The sequence below is a fragment of the Artemia sp. Qi Xiang Cuo genome, chromosome 7 (assembly GCF_049724085.1).
Source record: "Artemia sp. Qi Xiang Cuo chromosome 7, ASM4972408v1, whole genome shotgun sequence".
NCBI classification, from domain to species: Eukaryota; Metazoa; Arthropoda; class Branchiopoda; order Anostraca; family Artemiidae; genus Artemia; species Artemia sp. Qi Xiang Cuo.
The window spans coordinates 6,434,103-6,447,449 of record NC_142800.1 but is presented as its reverse complement, the minus strand read 5'-3'; the positions used below and the strand labels follow the sequence as shown (position 1 = coordinate 6,447,449).

Below are 13,347 nucleotides of genomic sequence, written 5' to 3'. Positions count from 1 at the left end.
TACCTCCGAAAAATCGAACGCTCCCGATGGCCCGACAGGGTACGAAATTCAGAAATCCTCAGGTCCTTCAAACTCCCATCCCTGTCCGAGCAGCTTGAGTCTCGCTCGCTGCGTTGGTATGGTCATCTGCTCCGTCTGCCTGCCCAAACATCTGCCCGACTCATTTTCGACTTTGACCCAGCTGCAAACGGCTGGAGGCGTCCTAGGGGAAGACCACGCACCAGATGGGCGGGCGTCATCCGTGATCGGCTCGCCTCCAGAAACATCAACCCGGCTGAAGTGACAACCCTCGCCCTGAACCGACCACTCTGGAGAAGACTGACGGCGCTGACGACTGGTTCCCTCTACGCTGGCGACGCTGCCGAGCAAGAGCTTTAAGTCAAAGTAAGTCAAGAAAGTGATTGTTTTCTAGATTGTAGAGTTCATCTTCCATAAGGAGGCGGTAGGAATTATGGGAGTTGATATTTTCACTTAATTTTTTAATTTCAAGATCGCGTTCATGGAGTAAATCGTTACCAATTTATGGGTCATTGAGAAAAATGTCAACTTGTTTTTTCAAATCTTCTATGGCTACTTCATGCTCTGAATTCTTCTCTAACTGGGAATTGTATTTATCTCGGAGATCAGCCAGCTGTTTGATATGTTTATCACAGTCAACACAAGGGGGGACTTGGCAAGCTTGATTTTTTTAAACTGATTTCGGGGTTGTAGGTTTTGTGGCAGACTTGGGTGTAGAGCGGGGTTTAGAGCCAGGGGGTAGAGAAAGTGGTGTTAAAGGTGGTTCGGGGTCCTCATTCAAAGAACGGGGGGACTGGCAGTTTAAACATAGCCACTCACCACATTGTTTTCTCTCCTCAATAGAAATGCCTGCACATTTTGGATGAAACCACTTTTGACACCGGCTGCACTGCACTGTTCCACTAGCGGCACAAAGTCTGCACTCAGGGCGTGTGAATTTTATGGGCCTTGACATAATAGTGAAACAATAAATCCAGTTAATATAGCTCGAAACTGGTCAATGACTGAAAATTGGATTATAATAAATTCTAAAACGGGTTTCAAAAATTTAGCCCAGCATAGGTGTTAACAGGTCAAATTCAAGAAAGAGACTATACTTGTGGGTTCTTCATAATATTTTCTTGTGACAGGGCATATATTCCATTTCTGTGTCACAAATGACTTTTTACCAGGTTTCAGTTACATTTACATCATACATCTCATCATTGGTACTTGCGTCTTCATTGACAGTTTCTTATGGTAAACTGTTGATGATACCATCAATATTAATCAATACTTTTCTTTTCTTAGAATTGTCATTAAATTCCATGTTAATATTATCTTCCAATGCCTATTTTATTTTAGCGGTGATTTCACTGTCTATTACCACATTGTTTTTACACAGGTAACAATTCTGACACTGAGACATGATATGTTTTATGACATTGATGCAGCAGTATGCCTGTCTTCCTGTTATCTTCCGTTGAATGCTAATACCGTCATGCACAATTTTTACTGGGATGTTACCTTGAAGTAGTGAAAAGGTGTCAACATCTATGCTTTTTTAAATGTAAAAAACTCACTAAGAGTTTTTTTTTATTTGGCTGACTCCATGGTACTCTATAAATGGTCATCGACACCAGTTTTTAAGACTTCTCTTTATATTTTGAAATGTTGGTATCATGGATATGAAATTAAAATGTTTTTCATCTCTTGAATCCGTGTGCCTTATGTTCAATTAAGAGCAAATGTGCTTTTTTATTAATTTCTTATACTCATGAAATTAATATGTTCTTTCGTCTCTTGGATCCATGTGTCTAAGGTTGAATTAAGATTTATTTTATATTACAATATTATTTTTGCATAGATCGCAGCTCTGTTCTGACTTTTTCCGTAGAAGAGAGAAAGTTCTCTTCTGAATTTTTCTTATAGAAGAGAAAAAATTTACACTTCAATTCTGAATTTTTTTCAAACATTTATTCCAGTTCTGAGAATTACCAAAGAAGATAAAAAAAGCTACCCTTCAGTTCTTAGTTTCCTCTGGAGCTGATATCGTACCCTAAGAATAATGTAAACAAAGACGAAGCAATGCAGTAAAATATTTTTATTGAAATAATTACATGATGAATATCATCATAAAGAATGAACATCTTAAATCTACCCATTAAATACGTCAGGTTTTTATCCTGAAGTCGTATATTTCCATTTCAGGGGTATACACAACTCACCTTAAATCTACTTCTAAAATACTTCATTTTTTTTCTCAGATGTCATGTATTTCCATTTCAGAGGTCAACACAACTTATAAGAACTTCTTCATACATTTCACCGTCAATAAAACCGATTGCACGGAGGTCATTCGTTGGTAAACGCATCATGATAGCAGTAACGTTTGCGGTTGCTTTGTTTTTCATCATTTCATCTTTATATTATTTGTTGATATTGTCTTTCAAAGCCCATTTTATTTTACTTGCGGGTTCTTCATAATGTTTTCTCGTGGCAGGGCACATATTCCATTTCTATGTCATATATGACTTTTTACCTGGTTTCAGCTACATTCACATCATACATCTCATCATTGGTATTTTTGTCTTCATCAACAGTGTCTGATGGTAAACTGTCGATGATACCATCAATATTCATCAATGCTATTCTTTTCTTAGAATTGTCATTCATTTTCATTTTAATATTATCTACCAATGCCCTTGTTATTTTAGCGGTGATTTCACTGTCTATTTCCACATTATTTTTCCACAGGTAACAATTCTGACACTGAGACATGATATGTTTTATGACATTGATGCAGAAGTATGCCTGTCTTCCTGTTACCTTCCGTTGAATGCTAATACCGTGGTGCACAATTTTTGCTGAGAGGTTACCTTGAAGTAGTGAAAAGTTGTCAACATCTATGCTTTTTTTAAATATAAAACAGGCACTGAGAGTTTTTTTTTAGTTGGCTGACTCCATGGTGCTCTATTACTGGTCATCGACACCAGTTTTTAAGACTTCTCTTTATATTTTGAAATGTTGGTATCATGGATATTAAATTAAAATGTGTTTAATTTCTTGGATCCGTGTGCCTCACGTTCAATTAAGAGCAAAAGTGTTTTTTTTATTAATTTTTTATACTTATGAAATTAATAGGTTTTTTCGTCTCTTGGATCCATGTGTCTAAGGTTGAATTAAGATTTATTTTCTATTACGAGATTATATTTGCATAGGTCGTAGCTCTGTTCTGAATTTTTCCGCAGAAGAGAGAAAGTTCGATTCTGAATTTTTTTTTTCAAATATATATTCTAGTTCTAAGAATCAGCATAGAAAATAAAAAAAAAGCTACCCTTCAGTTGTGAATTTTCTCTGGAGCTGATATCGTACCCTAAAAATAATGAAAACAAAGACGAAGTAATGCAATAAAATTTTTTTATTGAAATAATTACATGATGAATATCATCATATAAAAATGAAAACCTTAAATCTACTCATAAAATACTTCATGTTTTTTCTCCAGATGTCATATATTTCCATTTCAGGGGTATGCACAACTTATAACAACTTCTTCATACATTTCACTGTCAATAAAACTGATTGCACGGACTTCATCCGTTGGTAAACCCATCATGGTAGTAGTAACGTTTGCTGATGCTTTGTTTTTCATCAATTCATCTTTATATTCCTTGGTGATATTTTCTTTCAAAGCCCTTTTTATTTTACTTGCGTTTTCTTCATAATGTTTTCTCGTGACTGGGCACATATTCCATTTCTGTGTCATATATGACTTTTTAACTGGTTTCAGCTATAATCATACCGTCATTGGTATTTTTATCTTCATTGATAGTATCTGATGGTAAACTGTCGATGATACCATCAATATTCATCAATGCTTTTCTTTTCTTAGAATGTTCATTAATTTCCATGTTAATATTATCTACCAATGCCCTTTATATTTTAGGGGTGATTTCACTGTCTTTTACCACATTATTTACACACAGGTAACAATTCTGACAATGAAAAATGATATGTCTTATGACATTTGTGCAGCAGCATGCCTGTCTTCCTTTTACCTTCCGTTGAATGCTAATACCGTCATGCACAATGTTTACTGGGATGTTACCAAGAGGGTCAATATACGTTTCATCTTTGGTATTATTTTGTTCATTTACATTATGATCAATGGTAGTAATAATGTTCACTTGTGTTTAACTTTCCATCAATTTATCTTTATATTCATTAGTAAAATTATCTGCCAATGCCCTTTTTATTTTACCAGCGATTTCATTTTCTATTTTCATATTATTTTTACACAGGTAACAGTTCTGGCACGTAGACATGATATGGTTTATGATATTATTGCAGGTATATGCCTTTCTTTTTCCCTTTGCATTCATTTGAATGTAATACCAGAACGACGGCAATTAGATCTATCAACGGGTAACATGTTACCAGAACCATAAGCTAGAAGCTGCCCCCCTTCATCAACTATTATTTTTATGTTGGCATTCTCTTTTAGCACTATCATCTCTGGGAATGACACTTTGGCATATCCACCATTTGCATAATGGAAATTCTTGGGTACTCCAGAAAAATCTAAACTCTCACTGTCATGACAACGCACGCATACATTTCCAATAGTGTTACCGCTATTGCTTGTTTTGTAGTTCAAATATTGATCTTTTTCGGCGTTTAAGGCAGCGATGACTTTATCATGTGTGCACACTTTCTCCGAATAATTCATCTTCACTTTTTAAACAAAAATATTATGCTGATGTCTACCCTTCCAATGTAGAAAAATGACTGATATAGTACGTACAAAAAACCTGGTAGTGTCGATAACCTGTCATATAGTACCACTGGGACAGCCGTGTCGTGTCTATGAGCAAGCATAGTGTATCATAGGTACAGCCGCATTAATAATAATAAAATAATAATAATAATAATAAATAGAAGTTGAACTTTTTTTCTTCTTTTAAAATTCAGAACAGAAGTAGAACTTAAAAATTGATAAAAAAAAAACTATGTCAAAAAAAAATTGAATAATTTTTGAAGTCCAAAAAAATTCAGTCCAAAATAAAAGTGCTACTACAAACATTATTTTTCTAATAGTAAAAGTCACGATTAACATATCTATATCATTTTCATTTTGAATTTGACCCCCCCCCCCAATCCCCCCATACCCCCTCAAACCCACAACCCCCCCCCCATCCACTCAAACCCCCTCCATGTAATGATAGCCCGTTTTTATGGTGAACAATAAAAAATCCTTACATCCATAAACATAAAACATCCATACAAAAAAAAAACCATTAAATAAAACATGGAATGATAGCCCGTTTGTATGGTGAACAATAAAAATCCTTACATTCATAAACATAAGACATCCATACAAAAAAAAGCATTAAATAAAACATGGAATGATAGCCCGCTTGTATGGTGAACAAAAAAATCCTTATATTCATAAACATAAAACATCCATAAAAAAAAAAACATTAAATAAAACATCAGTCATACAAAAAATATGTCTGCCAGGAATGATAGCCGGCTCGTATGGTGGGAGTACTGTCCGCTTCCTTAGATTGACACAGTAAGGTGTACTGCCCCGTTGGAATGACTGTGCCGTTGGAATGACTGCCCCGTTGGAATGCATGGGGACTTCCCAGTTGAAGATATTAATACAATCCTACTGTTAGTTGCCCTCCAATCACTTTCGACTATTAAAAAGGGCACTATCCCTTTGAATTTTCAATCCAATGAGCCTTTTTTGAAGTTTCTACGACAATGCTTTCTATAAAAATCTTATATGCCCCCCAGGGCGTAACTTGCAATCCTTGCCCTAAGAGTTGTGGGGGAGTTTCTTCCTCGAAAACATAATTTCTATCTGAAAATAAACTACGCTGTACAAAATGGCTATTTAAAAATTTTGATTGGATGTGTTTGGGGAAATGGTGGGCGTGGAAGTGGTGTTAGTTGCCTTCCAATCACTTTTGACTATTAAAAAGGCCACTAACCAATCCAATTTCCAATCGAATGAGCCCTTTTCCAAGTTTCTACGACAACTCCTTCGATACGAAAAACCCTGGTATGAAAAAAAAAAATAATAATAATATATTGTGCCAACATCGTTCTTTACTTAGGAAGGGCGATTGGGCTGCCTATGATTCTTGATGAGGTTTTAAAAGAAATTCAACAGCATTCATGTGAACTTGTCATTAAGGGTCAATACTAATTTGTGTGATCCGAGGTCATCTTCTTCCTTGGATTTTCTCTCATCTATGTTTGCTGGTGGCATATTACCTTCAGCATGTATTCCAACTTTCATAACTGATACTACTGCTCCTTTGCTTGATAAAGTTTTTCATCGTTGACTGATAAAAAATACTTTTATAATGAGTGATTTCTCAGACTATTTACCAGTTTAATCGGTGTATGGTTTTTCTGACTCCTTACCTAGGAAGCACCAGGGAGCTGGGATTTCGTCTTCAAAATTTAATGATCAGGAATTGGCTCTTCTTAGATCGTGGTTGGAGGGTCAATCGTGGAGTATTTTTGAAAACGAATTTGATGAGGATTCTATTTTTAATTCTTCTCATACTCTTTGAAAGAAATTATTTTGGATAAAGGTGATGTGTCCCAGTTGAATCCAGGATCGAAGAGAACAGGCCCTTTGAATCCTTGGATGACTCTTGGACTCCTTAAAAGCTGGAGGAAGAAAAATAACCTTTAGAAAGCTTACAGGTCCTCTAAGTCATATTCACGTGATTCTCGACTTCAACTTTTCAAGCTTATAGAAGAGCTTACAATTCTCTTTGCCGGAGGGCAAAATCGTCATTTTAGTATAGTAAATTATCAGCGTGCGATAAAGACATTAGGAAAACATGGCACGCAATCAATAATGTTATCAGGCTATCTTCTCGGCCGCCTTCTGTCCCTTCAAGTGTTTATATTGATTCAGGGGCCATAAAAGACGGACAAACGGCGCATTCGAGCATAAACTTAAAGGTCTATCGTCCCTTTAAAGCAGCAAAAAGGATCGCGCAACTTGTGAGTTTTTGTAAGTCAATCACGCTTTATATATGTGATTAACTTCTGAATTTTCTCTTCAATGTGATTGAAAACACAAATGAACACACCTGAAAACCCCAACTCCTCCCTTCTCGTCGTCCTAGTAATTTCTCGCAACAGATTTAAAGCTTGAAAAATAATTATAGAAGGAATTATGGAAATACTTGTGTTGCCTTCAAATGACATAAAATTACTTTTTCATGTTAGATAATCATTATATTATATAATTTCTTACGGTACAGTTTTGAAAAAGTCATTTGTTGTAATTTGGATTATTAAATTATAGATTCCTTTTTTCATCAGCAACTTTCATGGTTTGAGGGCTCCAGGACGTCGTTTGGGAAAGGGGGAGGGGGCAGTTGCCCCCCCCAGTAATGTGGAGAAAAAAGTTAGTATATATGCCTTGCCCCTTGACTCTCCGGATATGGACCCCTCTGACCCCCCAATAAAAATTCAGGATATTTGCCCCTGGAGGGCTCGAACCAGGTTATTGTGGTCGACTGTCACGAATATTTTCCAAATTGCTAAGCTTTAAAATTGCAAAGCCCACATTTACTCATCCGTCTTGTTTTTTCTTGATTTTGATTTAAGATATTATAGCTGCTAAGCTTCTTTCTCATTTTATATCAAAATGGGTCTTAATGTCAATTGCAGGCCTAGATGTAATTGGAATGTTTCGTATTTGCGCCTTTCAATTTGTAGGTGGTAAATTCTTTGAGCACAATCAGAAGCGGTCGTTAGCGTGTTCAGCTTCTGGCATTTAGGCAGAAAGAAAATATGAAAATATTATTTCTATTAGTGGGTGGGGGTAAAAAAAAAATACGCGGCATTTTAGCACTAACTACGCATCTAGTCTAATTTGGTGAGTTGAGTTATAATCAACTTTCAGAGCGTAAACTCTATGAATCACTGAACAGAGTTAAGGTTTAAAGAATATTTTTTGAAGTTAAAACAAATAAAAACAGCTACTTTCATATCTACTAATTTAGATATTAATTGGGAACAAATCAGTTTATGCATATTTTTCAAACTAATTTCTTACAATTTCAATTTTACGCTTCTGTAGGTATAATTTGCTTCGATATAATTCATTACATGCCATTGGTCCTTCAGTTAATTAACTTTAAAAAAAAAAAACTTTATAAAAAAAAAAAGTTTTTCAAAATAGTAAAGAGCAATATTAAACCAAAGAAAAGCAGATAACGTCTAGTAACGATTCAAGCTTAATATAAACAGAAATCATAATCAATGAATAAATGAGACCCAAAAAGAACAGAAATTACAGTCAATAATCGAGTCAAACCATCAAGTCAATCCAGACAAATCAATAATTTTTTTCTATTTAAGAAGTCAACTATTAATATATATATATATATGGTTAAGGCAGTAATGTATTAAAAAAAAGCTGAGATTAGACGCTAAAACAGATTTCATCAGGTCTGCAACAAATACTAGTTGCTGATTGTAAAGTTGGCACAAGAAGTGATGATATATCTCACAATTTTTGCGATTAATTCGTTTCTCATAGGTGAACTTCAAAATTCGCCTTACGAGTACAGGGAGTAAATGATTTAGCTACAGACGTACATTTAAATGGATATGTTCAACATTTTTATAGAGAATAATATAACTGAGGATATGTAATTTTGCAGGCCGATTCTTGGTAAGGCCAAATCCAGGGAAATTTTTAATATAGCCCATAATTCTATTAATGAGAGTCGCATATTGTGAAATAATTGTGTTGGGCTTTGTATAGACGGTACACAGTGAATGTCAGGACACGAGACTGGCCTTCAAGCATGAATAAAAAAAAAACGCCCGATTTTCTCCTGACACCCATCAGCTCCACAGAGCGGCTCTCTTGTCAAAAAATGTGAGTCAGGAGCTTTACTACGTATTTAAAAAAGTAACAAAAGTTATGAACTACTTACAAAATATTCCATTAAAAGTTAGGTTAGCCTATTTGCAAAACTGTGAGATAATACGGAAGCTACCCGCATCTAACTTTTGCATTATTACGAACTACGTTGGCGCTCTCGTGCAAAAGTCATTCAAAGGACACTAGAACTCAAAGAAGAAATTTCTATTTTTCTCTGAGGAAATTACATTGGCGATGCAAGCATGTTTAGGGATAACCATTTTATTATCAAATTTACCGATTTAGTGGAAATTTTTTGAAAATTAATGTTTTGAATAGAACGATGCAAGGGCCGCAATTACATCTATTGATTCAAAAAGATAAAGTAGAACCATCCATAAAAAACTAGAGCTATGAAAGTCAAATTTAGAAAAAAAAATAAGTTTGACATGGTTCCACTTTTAAATCTATTCTCCCGAGATAACAAAGAAGCAACCAAAAATAAATTTGTTAAACACTTAGATGCTTTATAGTTCATTTTTTTAATTATTTTGATGATCTTGATTTACAAATGTATGCGTGGATACAGAATTCGTTTATCGACGAACAAGCTGACGAATAATGAATAACAAGTAATGAGAAAGAATATTTGAATGAAATGAAGTATTTTAAAGATGAAAAAATTACAAATCAAGACAATAATTTTGGAATGTATTTGTAATTCAATTTTGGCCAGATATTAAGTGTGAATATATTTTTTGTCAAATAGAGCGTAAAAGGTATTGCTACCGTACGCAACATTTATGAAAACAGGAGAGTTGCTTTTAGCTGAACAAATGAAACTCAGAGATGAAAGAAAATTACAAAATGAAAAATAAAATCAAAAAAGGCTTTTAGCTGAAATGAAATCGAACTATCTTTTTCGTCAAAAAGGACTTTTCGTACCTTTACCATCATCGACACCGAGATTTGACAAACTTTGTGCCAATAGGCAAGCACAGCCATCTTATTAAGAGACAATAATACCAAATTTTCGTTCGCTGTCTTTGCCTGTAAGAGTCTCTTAATAAATTTTTTAGTGCTAAAAATTCTTTTGTTTGTTTTATTTTCTAGAACGGAAGAGAGGTACCATATAAAGATATCTTGTTACGGTTACTACTCTAGGTACTATTTTCGTAGGCAAGGGTGAAAAATTAGCAATGCCTTGTCTTCATTATGGCTTTTTCAGGCAATGTCGCATGTGCTTTTTTAGTTTTTCAGGCAACCCCAGTCTCCTTTGCTACTTTTTAAGGCTCAAAAAAGCAAATCAGGCGCATTTGAAATGACTTTTTTTTCAGGAACGTTTGCTTTTTGATGAACAAAAAAGATGTTTTTTCTCGGCCCACTTTGCCTGAAAAAGCCGCAATGAAGACAGGGCTTAACTTACCACAGTGATTGGGATTCAATCTACGTCTTAGCGCCCCAGTGTACAGCGTTCGAAATGTCGATTGAAATAGGTGACTTTATACATAAGATAAAAAATTAAATTGGGCCTGAGGTTCGGAGTAATTAGAGCCTTATTGGAATAGCAAAGTTTAATTTAGATTGTAACTTTGTTTATTCATGAATAAATTTTTAATGATTGAAATTTGGATTGATTTTCCATTGAGCTCCAGTTTCAATTGCCTTAAAGAAAGAGAGGAGTCATAATTTCTACTCTTTTACTTTCTACTCTTTTACTCTTTTACTTTTACTTTCTACTCTTTTACTCTTTTACTTTTACTTTCTACTCTTTTAGAAATTCAGACGGATCATATTAAAACTTGAAATCCGTGCTATAAGGCATGGCACTGGATGTAACTGTCTTTTGAGGACCATAAAATCAATTTTATTTAAAAGGGGTATAAACGGCTGTTAGGTAGATGGAGGGGTGGCTTGTGCACCCTCCAAACCTAAATTCAATCCTAGATTTTGCCTTTTTGAATAGTTTCATGTATAAAAACCGTTATGATTTTATTTATAAATGTAATTATATTTTTTTGTCATATAACTTATTCTTTCCACAATAAAACTGCTTATCACTCATTTTTGCTCAATTTTCCTGTGTATGGTATTTTTGGTAGTTTATCCGACTTTAAGCTGTTTATTACACAATGAATTCGTCCCCTCCTAGAGTTTTTAACCAATGATTTTTACATGTATAATGGCGTCCTATTCTCCCGTTAAAGCATTTGAAACAGCAGATACAGACAATATTACTCCTAGCAAATCTGTATCAAAACTTATTATTTTCAAAATAATCAACCGTTTAGGTTTTAGTCTGTTAATTAACTAAAAAAAAAAGTTTTTTTTAACTGAAAGTAAGGAGCGACATAAAACTTAAAACGAACAGAAATTATTCCGTATATGAAAGGGGCTGTCCCCTACTCAACGCCTCCCTCTTTACACTAAAGTTTTTTATTGTTTTAAAAAATAAAGCTGTGAGAAAGAGTCAAACTTTAGCGTAAAGAGCGAGGCGTTAAGGAGGGGACAGCCCCTTTCATATACGGAATAATTTCTGTTCGTTTTAAATTTTAACGTCGTTCCTTACTTTCAGTTAAAAAAACTTGTTTTTTCTTAGTTAATTTCTGAATGTTTTTGAACTAATGCAGCTTTGATTTTGGCTCACCGTACATGAATAATTAAAACGAAATTCGCATATTAATTTTCCTTTTTTTGGCAAATTTGCTTTCTCGAAATTTTGTTCTGACGTAACTTATGAATTAGCTTACGTAACGAATTTCTACATTCATATGTTTTTATTACGTATATTAGGGAGTTCGCTCCCTAGTCAATACCTCGCTCTTTACGATAAATTTATAATTTTTTTAGAATAAAAAACCCCTTAATCACACCGACCGGTTAATTAGAATAGATAGCTATTTTTAAAGTAATAAAAAAAACTTTCGCGCAACTTGGTTGTTATTGACTAGGGGGCGAACCCCCTCATATACGTAATAAGTTCTGTTCGTTTTAAGTTTTAATGTTGCTTCTTATTTTGATTTGAAAAAAACTTGTTTTTTTATTTATTTTCTGATCGTTTTTTAAATAATGCTGGTAAATCTGCCACCCCCTTCATAGAAATGTCCCTTCCCCAAAGGGAATATCCTCCATGGAAAGATCCTCCCCCTTAACCCCTACTCCAACCCCGACCCCCCACTAGAAAATAATTCCTCTTGAAAACGCCTGTATACTTCCCAATAACCAATACTATATGTAAACAATGGGCAAAGTTTATAACTTGCTGACCTTCCCCCGGGAACTGTGTGTGATTAAGTCATCCTGCAAGATATATTAATTAGATTTTCGACTATGCTGAACAAAATGGCTATCTCAAAATTTTGATTGGCTGACTTCTGGAAAAAAATGAGCGTGGGAGGGGGTCAAGTTGCACTCAAATTTTTTTAGTCACTTAAAAAGAGCCCTAGAACTTTTAATTTCCGTTTGAATGAGACCTCTCATGATATTCTAGGACTACTGGATCAATACGATCACCCCTGGGAAAAAAAACAAAAAAAAACACGTAGGCCTAGGTCTATCCGTGATCTTTCTTCTGGCAAAAAATACAAAATTCCACATTTTTGCAGATAGGAGCTTCAAACCTCTACAGTAGGGTTCTCTGATACACTGAATCTGATGGTGTGATTTTCATTAAGATATTATTACTTTTAGGGGTTGTTTCGCCCTTTTTTCAAAAATAAGGCAAATTTTCTCAGGCACTTAACTTTTTTATGAGTAGGATTAAACTTGATAAAACTTATATATTTGAAATCAGCATAAAAATCTGATTCTTCTGATGTATCTATTGGTATTGAAATTCCGTTTTTTTTTGTTTCGGTTACTATTGAGCCGGGTCGCTCCTTACTTACAGTTTGTTACCACGAACTGTTTGATGTATTGCAGAGGGAAGTTAACCTTTCGAAGTTTGTTTGACAACAATGGCTAAAGTTATTTATTAAATAAACGAAAAGCTTACCTTCTTATTCCTCAGGATAAGCAAAACTACCATTAGGTTAGTTATGACACCAAAAAGCCCAAAAAGGAAAAATAAAATAGCCACCAGTGTATAAACTTCAGAATTTACAACATTAACCAATATGGTCAGTCCATCTTCTTCGTATATAGCAGAATCTCGCTTTTGATCTATCCATATAAACGTTTTGGAATTACAAGATATATTCATTATTACTGCTTCTCCTTATACCTTCTCTAAGAGAGAATTGCCACTGGTTGCAGTTTTTGAAAGGAAGGTAAATCAAAACGTCTTGTCAGGATACCATCAGAAAGATCCCTGCGCCAGTCATTGAGTGAAGGTAGGTCTTTCTTAAGGGAACTGTACTCTTTATACAGTGTGTAAGTAATCAAACTATGCTCCACGCTTAGAGAATATTGTTTTATTACTAAAGGAAAATTAAAAA

General features: G+C 34.6%; 1 protein-coding gene across 1 annotated transcript in view; it reads right to left on the bottom strand.

The window, feature by feature from the left end:
* LOC148949893 (visual pigment-like receptor peropsin) overlaps positions 1-13,112 on the bottom strand; it is a 548,047-nt gene extending 534,935 nt beyond the window's left edge. Inside the window, exon 1 of the mRNA XM_089091358.1 lies at positions 12,906-13,112. Coding sequence (XP_088947484.1) covers positions 12,906-13,112 — 207 coding nt within the window. The remainder of the gene's footprint in view (positions 1-12,905) is intronic.
* Between the last annotated feature and the right edge of the window lie 235 nt (positions 13,113-13,347).